This window comes from Tachypleus tridentatus, chromosome 13, assembly GCF_004210375.1.
Source record: "Tachypleus tridentatus isolate NWPU-2018 chromosome 13, ASM421037v1, whole genome shotgun sequence".
NCBI lineage: Eukaryota > Metazoa > Arthropoda > Merostomata > Xiphosura > Limulidae > Tachypleus > Tachypleus tridentatus.
The window spans coordinates 213784821-213802294 of NC_134837.1; the positions used below are offsets into that span (position 1 = coordinate 213784821).

Here is a 17474-nt window from a genome sequence, read left to right on the forward strand (position 1 = left end):
AGAATATTTCGTGGTATTACAAAGATTCAAACTCGCCTCGCCAACTCTAATATCCAACACGATACGACAAGTCAAATCCTTGCCCTTTTCTGCTGAGTATGACTATCTTTAAGACAGATTATTAGCCAAGCCTATAATAAGTATAAAACTTTTATGTTAATAGTTCCAAAAGGTTTATGTAGCACGTTTGTTTATCTTTATAATTTGTTGAGGAGATTGACAAAACTGCATTTAACACGTTATGAAGGATATAAATATTAGAAAATATTATGGCACATTGGCGTATTTGAACAGCGTTTACGACAGTATCTACTATAAATTGCGGGTCCCAGGAACATCATGGAGACTTAGTGAAAGTCATAAACAAATACAGGGTACCACAGCTATATAACCATGTTAAATCTTTTCCATATCATCTATTATTTTCGAAATGTGTTTCTCAATTACAGATCTGGTGCCACTGATGTTCACTACAAAACTACATCACTGCTGATGGCTTGAATTACTAAGACAACAGGTGAATGATTAAATTATAGTCATAGTATCTAGTGAAAACCAAAAAGCTAATTTTGGTAATTTACTTAATAAAGCAAGCATACTGTAGGAGTTACTGTAGAAATCATTACAGATGAATGTTTGTTTGTTGATAAGTGCAAGGCTGCACAATCTGCTGTCTAAAGCTGTGTTGTCCACCGCAGGGATCGAACTACGAACTTGTACTTTACAATCCATCACCACTGAGCAACAGGGTATCTGTCATTATATTGATTGTAACTACAGCACACGATTGAAACGTTTGTTTGTACATATAGTTTCACTTGCATTTACTTGTAGAACTCTGTGGGGCCTGCAACGGAGACAACATTCATAAATTAGAGCGAATGCATTTGGTCTTCCTAAGTAACCAGAACACATTTTAGATCATTAAAACTGGGTGCATAGGAACCGTTCATTATGCCCCAATAAAGTACGACGGTGCAATTTCATATTTTATAAGTTAAACAGTTCCATTGGACGCAAAAAAAAGTCTATATAACGAAGTCAAAGCAAAGTGGTGTGAAAATAAATTCTATTTTACAACTTAAGTTTGTTTAAGCCTAACTTTGAAAGCCTTAACGTGTTCAAATGTTACACGAACTTGAGAAATGCGATACTAAGTACTGGTACTAATTGAATCCAGCATAGCATGACGGATAAAGAATGAATAAAAAGATAAAAAATGAAACAGAATTATTGAGAAAGAAAGCAAGAATAACTGAGAAAAAAGAAAAGGGATCTTTTTTCCCGGGAAAGCAAAAACAACACAAAGCCAGAAGTGAAAACAAAAACAACACAAAGCCAGAAGTGAAAACAAAAATAACACAAAGCCGGAAGTGAAAACAAAAACAACACAAAGCCGGAAATGAAAACAAAAACAACACAAAGCCGGAAATGAAAACAAAAACAACACAAAGCCGGAAGTGAAAACAAAAACAACACAAAGCCAGAAGTGAAAACAAAAACAACACAAAGCCAGAAGTGAAAACAAAAACAACACAAAGCCGGAAGTGAAAACAAAAATTTCCCCAGTTATCTTTATTTTTTGCAAGTTCTGTTTTTTTTTAATATTCACACAAAGATACACAACGAATATCTGCGCATGTGTATCCTGAATTTTGAACTGACATACTAAAGAAGCCTCCCAACTCTAAATGAGCCACTATAGTCTGAAAGATTTGACCTTTATTCTTATAACGCATCTACGGCTCCAAATGCAGCAAGAGGAATATAAACACGTAACTAACTAAGTGATACAAAGTCCGATCACGCTAACAACTAGGTCACTTTCCGATCTCTTCAAATGTGCAAAAATAACAACACTAAAAAACTCTCTTACTTGAAAGAACGATTTTTTACGTTAATACTATTAAATAATGAGAAACTTCATTGTTCATTTTCCCCTGTAATTAGTGTGTTAAACGTGTGAAAAACGAATGCATTAAATCACCACATTACTACTGTTTAACAACGAGAAACTTTATTATACTTGTTTCTCCTGTAATTATTGTGTTAAACGTGTGAAAAACGAATGCATTAAATCATTACATTACTACTGTTTAACAACGAGAAACTTTATTATACTTGTTTTCCTGTAATTAGTGTGTTAAACGTGTGAAAAACGAATGCATTAAATCATTACATTACTACTGTTTAACAACGAGAAACTTTATTATACTTGTTTTCCCGTGTAATTAGTGTGTTAAACGTGTGAAAAACGAATGCATTAAATCATTACATTACTACTGTTTAACAACGAGAAACTTTATTATACTTGTTTCTCCTGTAATTATTGTGTTAAACGTGTGAAAAACGAATGCATTAAATCATTACATTACTACTGTTTAACAATGAGAAACTTTATTATACTTGTTTCTCCTATAATTATTGCGTTGAATGCGTGAAAAAAACAAATGCATTAAATAATTTTTGATATTCATTTTACCTTTGTTTGATTCTATTGTTACAGTTATCACTGTTGACTGTATTTACAAAACAAGCGTCTGAATAAAAATAGAAGACAGTTCCAACTTAAATGACAATACTGTCTTCACCCTCGACTGTATCTATATTCTCTGATTACTGATTCTGTGAACGAAGAAATTTGCTCAAAGTCACCTACTAACACTGATTTTATCCTCACTGTTACCGTTTTTAATGAATGTTAATTAATTATCTTTTTTAACTTACATTCGTCCTTGTCTTTGGCCGTCACTGTTATCACCGTGTGCTGAATATCCTCGTCTTCGTTCACCTCTGCCTCATACAAGACCTGGTCAAAGTAAGGCGGATTGTCGTTCTTGTCGCCTATGCCAATTCGAATGTATTTGGTAACTGTAATTAAACAGGCAATTAAAAACATGACAGAACCTGAACAACAGATAAAAAGATGTGACAAACAAAGAAGCAACTGTTAATGAAAATTTGATGTTTGTTTAACAAAGATTTCAAGACAAAGATCAACTCCAAAGGATCTCTCTCTTTCTTAAACATCAGGTTCCTGGTTTGGCTTCTGTTGACTTGTTTTATTTTAATATGTTACTGAGATAACGTACAGTTTACGTATTGTATCTAAAATAACGACCAAACATTTAACACAACCAATCAGAACTAAACATTCAAATTAATTGTATAATTAGCAGAAAAACATACAATACTGCACGTTAAAATCACAAAGTGATCACCAAAATTCTTATAACTTTGTTGAATTATTCCATAAAGATAATATATACATGTACTAGAGAAGTCCACTAATTTAATGGTAATATATACATATACTAAAGAAATCCACTGAGTTAATGTTAATATATACATATACTACACAAGCCCATTGAGTTAATAGTAATACATACATATACTAGACGAAGTCCAGTAAGTGAAAGGTAGTGTGTACATATGATAGAAGAAATTCAATAAATTGAAAGGTAATACATAATTATACTAATAAATGGACATACTAGTATAAATCCATCAATTTAAAGGTAATACACGTATATATTAAAAGATATCGAGTAAATTAATGGTAATATACACTACAAGAAATCCAATTAGTTAAAGGTAATGCATAATTATATCAGCAAATAGATATAGTAGTATAAATCCACCAATTTAAAGGTAATATACACATGTAATAGAAGAAATCCACTAAGATGTAATTTGAAATGTTATTATTTAAGTTTTTGTTTGCAAAAAAACATTTGGCACACGCTATTTTCCGGTTCAACACAGTATCGAACTTCAGCCTTTTTAATAATGTATGAGAGATAACGTTATTTGTTGAACCATAATATAATGTTCGTGTGTTGATATAGATACTGTAAATAACAAAATAAGAAATTTTGTTACGTTGGTATATTCAACCCAGGATTAAAGCATAGCCAAGTTGAAGTCCAGGGTTTCACACTAAATAGGGGACCTCAAGCTATGACAATAAATGTATTGCACGTAGAGGTTCTATCTCGAGGGGGCCTCTTATAAGTTGAAAAGCCTAAAGCAAAAATATAAACAAACTTTAATCCGGCATTGGGTATATTTAATTCTTAATCATAAGTTAGGAATATGTCTATCTTGTTTCTTACAGGTATTTTAAACTTAAAATACGCCTTATGAAGCAAGATGACTAAACGACCATGTCAGAAACAACAATAAAGAAGTCCATAGAGTCATATAGTCGTTCGTCCCTATATTTTAAATACTGAGATAGTTTATTTGTTTTGAATTTTGCACAAAGGCTATCTGCGCTAGCCGTCCCTAATTTAGCAGTGTAAGACTAGAGAGAAGGCAGCTGCTCATCACCATCCACTGCCAACTCTTGAGCTATTCTTTTACAAACGAACAGTGAAATTGACTGTCATATTATTACGCCACCATGGCTGAAAAGGCGAGTACGTTTGGTTGACGGGGATTCGAACCTACGATCCTGAGATTACGAGTCGAACGCGCTAACAACCTGGTCATGCCGGGCCTGCTGACAACCAGTTACAAGTACTACATGATTACTCTTATCCAAATAGCGAAGTTTGTAGGCGGCGTACAGAGGTACAAACTTGGAATTTCTGTTCCACATCCGCTGTTGCAATCTCACCCCCCTCGCCGAAAAAAAAGAAGAAAGGGAAGGTTCTGTCGAGTAAAGACGTTTATTAAAATAATAATAAAAAAATAACAAAAGTGTCTTTCTTTTCTATTTTGTGATAACAATAAGATGTTTGTTGTGTAATGTTTATATCTATGGAAACTGAAGCACTTCGTTTATTTACACACACACAGTTGTCCTCTCGCCACAGTTTCGTTTACGCAACTTTTAGCCCCCACCCCTAATGAGTCAGCAGTAACGTTACAGACTTATAAAGTCAAGATAAGGGGTTCGAATCTCTGCAGTGGACAGCAGGGAATTATTCTATTGCGTAGCTTTACTTTAAGAACAAACAAGCAAACCATAAATTTTTAATCGATTTTTTCAAATTTTTAGCATGAATATTTTACTTTTAACTTGATATATATATATATACATACATACACACACCTGCGTACACAACGTCTGGTCAAGCTACATATACAGGAGTTTACACCGTTCTGTTTAATTTACCCATAGCAACTTTTATGTACACAAATAAGTGGGGTTTTAATTACGTGATTTTTGTTTTGTTTTTACTTTTCATTATGCACGCGGAAGATAAACATTTCAGTAAAGATAACTGTGTACTATATATATATATATATATATATATATATATATATAAAGGTGAAATTGTTTTTTGCATCCTAACTCCTTCAAGCCTTTTGGATGTAAACGCTAAAAACTATAGAGAATGTCCTAAGGGATTAACATTAAACTTAACCCTACTTATATTTTGTAAAACCTGTTGGTTAATTTATTTTAGTCTATTTAATTAATCTCCAACATTCTTGGTAGGTTGATAATTTGGATAATGTTAAATAGTCTAAAGCGGTTGAGGCTCAAAATATGAAAGTTACTGTACTGATTCTCAAACAACCATGATTATCATGGTCAGTTAGATGTAGGATGGTCAAGGGAAGGATCACTTCAAAATCTTTATTTTTGGTGGATGGAAAGTAAACTGTAAAAGTTGTTTGTGAATAATCTTTGTTATTATTTTAAAATGTTGAGGTAAAGTTTATATTCAATTTATTGCTTTGAAATATTCAATTGATGTTAAACTTACGTTGCTTTAATTAAGTTCAAACATTCCTTGTCAGGTGACGGGTATTTCAGCTTGTTATTGATATAAGGAAAATAACTGAAGGAGGTTTTAATGATGGAGATGTCAGATTTACTTAGCTTTCGGCCGAACTCCCTAGCGACAAAATTAATGTTCAGTTGAAGCTTTTGAGAAAATTATTTCTATATACGAACACAAACAAGCACGCTCAACAGAATGATTCTCATTTGTTACAAACACTAAAACTAATAATTATAAACACATATATCTAATTAGCTTGATTCCTTTTCATTCAAATAGCTGGAAGATAAATAAGTATGAAACAAACACGAATTCTCCTAACCTGAATAACCATAAATCGCGAAACAAGAAAAACTTCTATATTGGCTAATTTACTTACACTCGTGAAACAAGACATCCCTATTGGTTCAACGACTTATAAATATCAAACACGAAAAACATTCACATTGGCTTAATGACTTATATTCATGAAACAAAAACGTCTCCATTGGTTGAACAATTTATAATCGTGAAACAAGAAAAATTAAATCCGTTGGTTGATTGACTCATGATTGTGAAACAAACCATATCCCCATTGGTTATATGAATTATAATTGTTAAACAAAGCAAAAAAAAAACATCCCCATTGGTTAATTGACTCAAAGCTGTAGAACAAAAAAAATCAATCTCATTAGCTGAACGACCTACATTCTTGAAACAAAAACCATCCGCATTGGTTGAATGATTTATAATCATCAAACAAGGAAACAACTCTCATTGGTTAAATAATGTATAATCGTGAATGGAAGAAACTCGTCCCAACTCATTTTCACTAAACAAAACTCTGTCGACATGTTCAGAGTTTACCCATCAAATACCACTCAATAACAACGACAGTTTCCTCGACCAGACGCACGTTATTTAAGCTAGATAACTTGGTAAAGGTTCTGTTAAATAGCAGATGTAGATCAAGAGAAGACGAGGGCATATGATAAGTGATGAAAGTCGCACATAGAGTACGAACAGTTTCATCTCTACAACCGTGTGACTTAATAGGAAGTAAGCTATTCTATACCACTCATTTGTTAAACGTTTGTTCAAGCTTTTTCATGTAGACTACGATATTTGACCTTTTATTGGATATTTCTACACTCATTAATTACGTGCGAATTCTGAGATAAAAAACAAAACAAAACACAATGACATCACATATAACACAAGTTTATATCTTCTGGTAGAATATCCTCGAGAAACATATCCTGTTAATGTCTCTTTTCATACCCGAAGTAAGAAAGTTTCCTCCAAAGAACCCTCGGGTTATCAAGTTTAGTATTTCACAGGGAACTCAAATGGACATCTTGACACATGTCACCAATTATCACTCGCTTGAAATCGTTGCGCGTTTAATAAAAAAAAAAGTGTTTTGACATATAATGCGAAAGATGGGTCACCAAGACCAGGTGAGCAAAACTATTCCTGGGTTAACTTCAGTGATAAACATACCCGTACGATGTACAACTTAGTGAAAATAATCCATTTACGTCAAATTGTAATCCAACTCTAGGTATACTTCCAGGAGTCTCAATCCGAACATTTTAAGGTACAGAATAAATAGTGTAAATATACACACAATATTAACACCATTACTATTACCATTAGTATAAGGTGCCGTTTCGTTCGCAGTATTCCTTCAATTTTGACTCTTAAATAGAAGCACAGTAATACCTCACGTAACTAAGTTAATTAAACTGCACTACCATAACTTCAACATTGATTTAACTCAACGTAATGCTTGAGTCACTCCTACGTCAGTAATGAACACTACAACAATGTATCATAATTATCTTGAACCTTAACAAACACCACCACAATAATCATGAATTGAAAAGAAAACTGACTGTTTACTACAATATTACTGACTGAAAAAATAGTTACTTGAACCTTAATAATAATTTGACACCATAATAATAACAAAGCCGTTTCACTTTTAATTGTGAATAATGCAACTATAATTGTTAACTCGCTTAAAAGTTGATGTTTAAAGAGCTCATAACTCAACTGTTTTACTAATTTGTTCAAGAGCTAACAATAAAACATTTGTCTTAATGTTAGAACTTAATCAAATACATTTTACTGGCAAAAAATAGGTCTTTATTAGCATTACACATAACTTCAATTGTTGGTCTTAAATAACTTTGCTAAAATACAGTGATCCTCTTTGAAAGCAATACATAAATTATGAATTACCTCAATAATTATCTTAGATCATTGTTTTTAACCATATGTCCGTCACAATCAACTTTCAGGTTCGTAGAATTCCACAAAAACAAACAAACAAATAAAGAAAACAACAACAATGAAAACACAAAATATCCACATGTAAATAGTAATGTTCTTCCTATGACAGGTCTAGAAGGCAGCGAACCAGCCCTTGGGGTCAACGAGCTTGAGAAACGTCTTCTTAGAGGACTCCTACTTATGTTTTAACCAAATCGATTCAGCACCTGGCCATTTGTACACTAAATCGTATTTAACAGGTTCTGAAGCGCACTATATATATGGATAAGATATAACATTTCACAAATTACAAACACATTGTTACAATGAGGTGCAGTTTACCACAAGTCTCGTTACACAAACGTTTCTGGGAACCTCACTGTTTCACTGGTTATGTGATTGTATAAGAAGAAATCATTGCTTTTTGCTTTCATAACATACATTCTAGAATCTAGACAATCTCCTGTCAGTAACTAAATATACAAAGTCTGTTTCTCTATAAAAGGAATAAGACTCAAACAAATGTATTCAAATAGTCAAGGTTCATTCATACAAAAATTGTGAACAACAAATCTATCTACAGCTGGTTCCAGCTAAATTCAATAAAACTCAAGAACTATTACTATATAGTTCTAATACTCTAACATGATTAATTCAACATGAAATCTTTCCATTGGCAATTAACTCAATTATGATAACCTAACACTATAGTGTCTATAATATAATCATAGTACTTAAGTGTGGAAAATTTATCTCATGAAGCGAGAATTTATATTAAAATGTTAATAATCGGGTATTAGCAAAACAAAATTGTACTTAAAGTCTAACATTCCATTAAAACAAAACTTAACACAGATGGCTGATCTAGTTCACTCTATTACTAGTTAAGAATAATTCACTGAACATTGTAATACACAAGGATGATGAATCTATAGTATTATTACTCAAGAACAATCAATTTAACATACTAATACAGAACAGTGGTTAATGTACAGTATTATTACTCAACAACAACTCACTTAACATACTAATACAGAACAGTGGTTAATGTACAGTATTATTACTCAACAACAACTCACTTAACATACTAACTCAGACACACTTTCTTACATAAAACTCAAATAGTGGAATGTTCTATAATCTAGCTATCTGTTTCAGAGGCTTGTGTAAAGTTACTACAGAAGGGCTGTATTCGCTGGCTGTTTTGAAATTTGTACTGACAGAGAAGGCGTTACGCCATCGCATTCGTCGCCAGATCTTGTGCTACATTAACGGAATAGTTGAATTTGACTCTAATAACGCACTCATGATTCCAAAGTATAAATAACGATTTTGAGGGAACGGAGCCCGAACCACGAATCTTAAGAACCATAGTTCTGAAAGGTAAACAGTAAGTTACGTTACATATCTATATAGCAAAAAAAAAAAAGAAATATTCGTGTTCCAAAACAAGTGTAAGTGACACTAACTGGATAAATGCTTTTCTGTACAGGTGTTAGGCCTTATTCTTGCTCTGGTACTATATATAAGTATCGTTTTATGTTAATTTATTTTAGGATTCAAATCAGTCTACCACCGCAGATAAAAATAAGAAAATTCCTTATTTAATTGCTATGGTGCTACTTGTGTATAGAAGATATTTTAATAGTAGTAATTGACGATCTAATAACGCTTGATGTTTTTCACACCGGACACTCAATGCTACGGTTTGTTTTTTCATTGAAACGCTCTTGAAGAAACTGTTATAAATTCGTTTATTTCTGGTATTAAGAATAAGAAAATGCTGAAACTAATTGAGTTTATAGGTAAGGTTGTGTAGTTTGACTTAGTTCATTTATCAAACGAATATTTTTATTAACATAGAAAAGTTTAGGACACAACAAACTACTTAGTGGAACGAACTCGTGATAAGTAGAACGTAATTAAGTTACATCAATTCACTTCGAGTATCCTCGCAACTAAAGTACCCTGTCTTAGTTTGTTTACTTCATACCATCATCTTCTCGCTGCTAAGGTGTTCCATTTACTTAGTATTGTCATGTTATCGCTGATAAGGTATTTCGTTTAGATGTATTGCTTAGTTTTGTCGTGTTATCGCTGCTAAGGCATTTCGTTTAGATGTTTTGCTTAGTTTTGTCGTGTTATCGCTGCTGAGGTATTCCGTTTAAATGTATTGTTTAGTATTGTCATATTCTCGCTGCTAAGGGATTTCGTTAAGATACATTGTTTAATATTGTCGTGTTCTCGCTGCTAAGGGATTCAGTTTAGATACATTGTTTAGTATTGTCGTGTTCTCGCTGCTAAGGAATTCCGTTTAGATGCATTGTTTAGTATTACCGTGCTTTTGCTGCTAAGATATTCCGTTTAAATGTATTGTTTAGTATTGTCGTGTTCTCGCTGCTAAGATATTCCGTTTAAATGTATTGTTTAGTATTGTTGTGTTCTCGCTGCTAAGATATCCTACAGAATATCGCCATGCTTTATTATGCGGTCACGTCAAGCAAACGCAAAAGGGATGGTGTGTGTGCGTGTATTTCATACCCCAGAAAAATCACTATTCCTATTGCACACTGATTACCAAGGATAGAGAGAAAATGTAAGAATAAACGTTAGTCGCAAATGGAGAAATGAATAAACAAAATTAAATTAGCATTTAGCAATAAAAAATTTGAATCTTTTTCAAAGTGGAAAATAACTGCGGTTCTATATAGTGAAGTTTATGAGTAGCCGAATTCGGCAAATAATAAATTTTTGTTTTTGTTTTATTGTTGTGACAGACTATTTAACCAGAAGCTCTGTGTTGATATACATACAAATACCCTAATAAATACCCTGAAGTTCTATAAAAAAAAGTTAAAGATCTATTCATAATCAGATATATTTTACAGATGTTATTGATCTGAACAATGGATAGAATGGGATAAACAGCTAGATGAGAGACCCTCATATCTATCTGAGGACCAGAGATAAGGGAACTAGTCGGCAGTACCCATTGTTTGAGGAGGTTACTTTTGACTGAATAGCGAGATTGACTGTCACTCCTATAACTTACTCATTCTAACTGTTGACCAGATGGGAAAGAAACCAGTAGGTAGCACTCACTGCCTGAAAAGGTTACTCATAAACAATTACTAAGATTGGCTTTCATTCGTATAATTTACCCATGACACCATGTCTCGAACCTGTAACCCTCGGAACCCCCTTTTTCAATCGCTACAAAAAAAGAGAAAATGTACTTGGTTCTAAATAAAATGTGAACGTAGATAATCTTCTAAAACAAGTTTACATCGGTAGCTCAATAAATAAGAAGTCATCGTTGAACTTTCGCATGACTTTATGAAATATCTGTTTACTACACCCTTAATGCTCGTAAATAGAATAACGAACCTAAAGAAAAAAAAATTACGCGGAAAAAAAGTAATGTTACTAAACCATCTGATCTCTTCAACCCTTCTGTAAGCCTATTCATCTTCCAAATGTGAGGTTTGTATTGATTGATATCAGCACTTCATGACTGGGATACCACGTACTCACACTACTTTAATAAACTATAAACCACTATTACCAAACATTAAATTATTTAGTATTAAAAGGCTTGGAGTTTACCTTAAGTATTTAAAACCTTCTTTTATTGCTGCAAATCTGGGAAAGCTATTGAGTGTCATATATTCTGTGTCTTGAACTACTGGTGAAGTTACTGAGTACCATGAATTTGCTGTCATGAAATGATGGCAAAACTCTCGAGTACTATATACTTGCTGTCCTAAACTATTGGTGAAGCTACCTAATTCAAATATTTGTTTTCCTGAACTACTGACGAAGTTAACCAGTATTAAATATTTGTTGTCTTGAACTACTGGTAAAGCTACCGAGTACCATATATTTGCTGTCCTGAACTAGTGACGAAGCTACTGAGTACCATGTATTTGCTGCCCTGAACTACTGACGAAGCTACTGAGAACCGAATATTTGCTGTCCTGAACTACTGATGAAGTTACTGAGTACTATATATTTGCTGTCCTGAACTAGTGACGAAGCTACTGAGAACCGAATGTATGCTGTCCAGAACACAGGCGAAAGTTTTGAAAACCAAATGTAATTAAGTCTTGCTGCGTTCGTCAAAATAAATGTTTATAACAAACAGATTGCATTTTAGGAACGTGCTTCTGGTGTAGATTTAACGCCAGATTGTTTCTTCGAAAGCAAAATTTTCACAAATACTTTAAATCCACTTAGTGTGAATGCCACGCTGACAAAATCTCTTACTACTCATTGCGGGATGTATTTTATTTTTTTACCATGTTCAACGTCTTACACCTCTTTCAAGTGTATAAAGTTTAAAGTATTAGTTCTAAGTATTGTACGGTCCAACTTCTTAATAGATAAACATTTTTGTTAAAAGATATAACTATCTCAACACGCCGTGAAAAACAGCAGCTGAAAAATAAAAATCCTGTCTATCCATCTGAACGATATTTCGATCAATAGTGGACATGAACATCTACTATCGTATAAGTACATACACGTGTACCGAAAACTGACTGTTCTCCTAAGAAGCTGACTAATCGATTCCAAATCAATTTGTTGAAAAGCTCTATCACTTCAATCTTGACACACTGTTTTAGTGAAGCCCATGTATGCACACCTTCTCGGAGTATTTCATGCCACATTGAAGCTCAGATCAGCCAGTTTATTTAGAAGTATATACGTTTTCAATGAAAATAAAAAAAAGTAAAATGAAAATAAAAACCATCGAAACAAAAAGTTTATTAATAAGAAACATTGGAACGTCCTCTAATAGGCCCGTAGACGTACACTGTTTAATAGCTCCGAATTTACACTGATTTCAATTGAACAATTTCTGTTTTTTGTTATCATTCAGATTTGCTCTTATCTTGAGAAAAACCTTCAATGTCATCAATAGTTAGTAAAGTTTTATTCTTAGTCGAATAATAGTGAATAAACTGGTTGTTTATTATTATTATATATAAAAAAAATTGACGCCCGTTTTGGACAAACATGAATCAAACCGTCACTAATACAAACAGGATTCTTCTGTTTGGTAGAAACTTTACTCCATCATTTTCAACTTTTTTTCAAGGTATTATAACTAGAGATTAGAGCAACAACTGTGTTGAAAATGTTATTACGAATCGCCGTAGATACAAGGTTTTTAGTTTGGGATAAGTAGAAAACTCTTTACCTTGCAAAATGATTGAAAAAAAAGCCAGAGACAATAACAAAAAAAACGATTTCTCGTTTTAGTTTGTTGCCAGTAAAAATACTATATCCTCTATGATAGAAGCTCGATAAGACGGAGACGTAGGTATGGTTGGTGATTCTGGAGCGAGAAGTTACTTCAAGCTGACAGAAGAGAAGTACTAGTGCTATTAATAAGAATTATAACAAAAATACATCGGACCTGAAAATCATTTGTGATAACCATCAAATAAAACTTCCAACAAACACGCATCTGAACTAATAATTATTTGTGATGTGATGAACGTCTAACTGAACTTCCAACAAACACACATCTGAACTAATAATTATTTGTGATGTGATGAACGTCTAACTGAACTTCCAACAAACACACATCTGATGATAATTGGTTTAGAATAGAAGGAAGTAATCAAAGAGAAGTTATGAAATATCGAACAAACTTTCACTGTAAACTTAAGAATTAGCTATAATCAACGCTGATTTTGTTTTATTCGTATAATTATGCACTTAGTATAAATTGTTACGATTTGAACGTCTTTTGTGAGCTGATAAAGCACGATATTGACCAATTATATTTGTCATAAAATATTAGTATTATCCTTATTGTAATCTTAGGATCTATAATGTAACAAATAACTTACATATATATATTGTTTCGACCACTACTGTGGTCTCTAATATTCCAACCGCCCTGATGAGATCTGAATTGAGCAAATCGCGTCGTCGGCAATAGAAGTGATGAATATAGTGTGGTCGGAATACAATTATTATTTCCTCTTCTAATTCTCGAAAATTCTCAGGGGGCTAAATATAGAATTTAGTGTTTAAAAGTATAGTAACTCTAATACTAATTAATGTCTTATGACAAGTATAATCGTTTAGTACAAATGTTAGCTGCTGTCTTGCAAGACAATTTCTCATTCTGCAGTTCAGGATTCTTCTTTATATTCAATATTAAATTATATTCTGGTCAGTTACGCATTTTCTCTAATGAAATAAACAAAAATACTCTTCAGTAATACTTCTGATGGTATTTGTAAAAAACAACTAATAGATGTTATTTCATTCTCACACAAGACTGATAACAGGTACTCATTATAAGATATACCCGGTGTGCGGATATTTCGTGCTAGCACGAATAATACGTACATATAGATGCTAAGCAGATATAACCGACTATTTCAATTGTATATTCATTATTATTACCATTATCAAGAGTACCTATATAGATCAGAACTAAAAAATAACCATTTAATTAGCAAATATTATTTGATATGTCGCTTGTTTTGTTTGTTTTGGAATTTCGCACAAGGCTACTCGAGGGCTATCTGTGCTAGCCGTCCCTAATTTAGCAGTGTAAGACTAGAGGGAAGGCAGCTAGTCATCACCACCCACCGCCAACTCTTGGGCTACTCTTTTACCAACGAATAGTGGGATTAACCGCCACATTATAACGCGCCCACGGCTGAAAGGGCGAGCATGTTTGGCACGACCGGGATGCGAACCCGCGACCCTCAGATTACGAGTCGCACGCCTTAACACGCTTGGCCATGCCGGGCCAGTGATATGTCGCTCTAAGAAGGTGTATGCTACACTATCATCAGATGGGTGTATTTTCTCTATTGTTTGTTTATCTATTATTACTGAGCCGTCGTACAGTTAAAACATTTTTACAGGGGCTCATCGCAATCATTGTCATCTTTAAAAAGATAAATAAATTACAGCTACCACTTTCTTCTTTTCAGATTCTCGTTGTAATCTTCAAAAAAATCTGCCAGCATCTCAATACATCTGGGATCTAGTAAATTAAAGTTTGAAAAATAACAATATAGTTTTGATTAACGATTATTGGCAAAAATATGGCTAAAAGCAAGCAGTGCCCAACTGATGCAACATCGCATTATAACCTTTCTATTAGGAAGAATAATATATTTAATTAGTAATACTCTTTGCAACAGTCTAAAACGCACACGCTACTACAATTAAGGTTCAACAACAACAATTTATTCCCAATAACAACACTTGGAAATAAATTCAACAATTATCAAAACACAATCAACAAACAAGTGCTCAGCCAGGCCTTTACACCAATATTAATAAACAATATGTCATAAATATTATTACAAATAATGGAATGAGGAAAAATAACCAGGAAGACAAAACATAATCCCTTCTTCCAATTAAAAATACAACAAATACAATATTCCAAAAAGACGTTTCAATATCAATATCAAGTGACAGACAGCAAAATCGATGTCCTTCAAAAACTATCTCGTGACTCTCTCTATTAGTAAAGCTTCTTGGCGGGATATTTATTCACTGAGTAGATCACGAGATTACATCCTAATGTGACCATAAATTTACATAGTCTTCTGATACATTAACAGTATCTGTACGTCATCGCTTGGGAAGCTGGTGTCAGTTTCATTATACACACATATATGTTTACTTAAAATACAGTTGATTAAGTAGAAGGTGAGTTAGCGTTTAAATGCAATTAAGAATTTGTAGATAAACTAAACGATAAAATGAAATAATAAATGAACGATAAACACAACCATAATCATAAAAACAACAGATTAGCTATCTCACATCTTATTAGATTGATTTTAGTTGTGATCTATGTGAGCAATTTTCTTTTTATCATAAGACTAAGTTAACAATTTAAAGTAACTCTAATGACATTTAATATAATTATATAACTTGATATAAACATTCTAACCAATACCGTGGATATATTAAACTTACACCATTTCCGAGATATACTTCAATTTATATAATCTGCGCTCGACTCACAACTTGAGGGTCGTGGGTTCGAATTCCCGTCACACCAAACATGCTCGCCCTTTCAGCCATGTGGGCGTTATAATGTTACGATCAATCCCACTATTTGTTGGTAAAAGAGCGGTCTAAGAGTTGGCAGTGGGTGGTGATGACTAGCTGCCATCCTTCTAATCTACCATTGGAAAATTAGGGACGGCTGGCAGAGATAGCAAATTCAAACAAACAAAAACAAAAATATACTCCATTATACATCTTTAACAGGGTACATTTGAGGTACTTTAGTTTAGATGTAGCCCTTCATTCGATTTATTAAGCACAAAGGTACATAAAGGGCGAGCTGTGTTCTAACCACCATGGGTATCGAAACCTGGTTTGTTGCAGTATAAATCTGTAGACATACCACTATATCACTGGGAAAATTAAACATTTTGGATCACATGTAATGTAACATCTAAATTAAAAATCCATTATAACAAAGCAGACTAACTGGCTATTTATTTGTTAATAAATATATTTAAAAACTCAAACTTGTTACATTCCACCACTATATTAGGCTTACTGAATTCATTTGGTTCGTTCTTCAAAGTGCTTTGTTTGTTTGATTTTTAAATGGTTTTACCAGTAGCACGGCAAGAAAAAAAAACTGATGTAAGGTAACCACAGTCTTACATACATAATAACAAATTGTTTATGAAGGCAACACAGCGCGACTTTAAAACGTCCTGTTCGATGAAAGAACCCCTGCTGGTTCGCAGCAATATCAGTGTTGCGTTACACATCTGCAACAAATTAAAACAGAAGCAAATTAATGGCTCGCTTTACTGCGACTAAATATTAGATCGATATTGAAAACTATGTTTTTTAAATCTCGAGCAAAGCTGCACGAGGACTATCTGTGCTAGCCACCTTTCATTAATTTAGCAGTGTAAGAATACAGGGAAGGCAGCTAGTCATCACCACCCACCGTCAACCATTGGGCTAATCTTTAACCAACGAATAGTGGGATTGATCGTACATTACAACGACCCCACGGCTGAACGGGTGAGCATGTTTGGTGTGATGGAGATTCGAACCCGCGACCCTCAGATTACAAGTCGAGTACCTTAGCCATCCTGCCATGCCGAAGAGAGCAAGGAAGGCTTGGTTTGTTTTGAATTTCGCACAAACCTTCACGTGAGATCTCAGCGCTCGCTGTCCACAATTTAGCAGTATAAGAACACAGGGAAGAAAGTTAGTCATTACCACCCATCGCCAACTATTGAGCTAATATTTTGCCAACGAATAATGGGATTGTCAGTCACATTATAAAGTTCCCACGGCTGAAAGGGCGAGCATGATTGGTGTGACGGGGATTCGAACCCACGACTCTCAGATTGCGTGTCGATGCCGGGCCATTATGTAATGGATAAGGGAAAGTTATGATTAAGTTTCAAACTCAAAATGTTTATAGAGTGAAAACAATATTTCTATTAATCC

At 33.5% G+C, this 17474-nt stretch overlaps 1 protein-coding gene across 1 annotated transcript in view; it reads right to left on the minus strand.

Moving 5' to 3' along the window:
* LOC143237651 (neural-cadherin-like) overlaps positions 1–17474 on the minus strand; it is a 436819-nt gene that overhangs the window by 64778 nt on the left and 354567 nt on the right. Inside the window, exon 15 of the mRNA XM_076477141.1 lies at positions 2728–2871. Coding sequence (XP_076333256.1) covers positions 2728–2871 — 144 coding nt within the window. The remainder of the gene's footprint in view (positions 1–2727; positions 2872–17474) is intronic.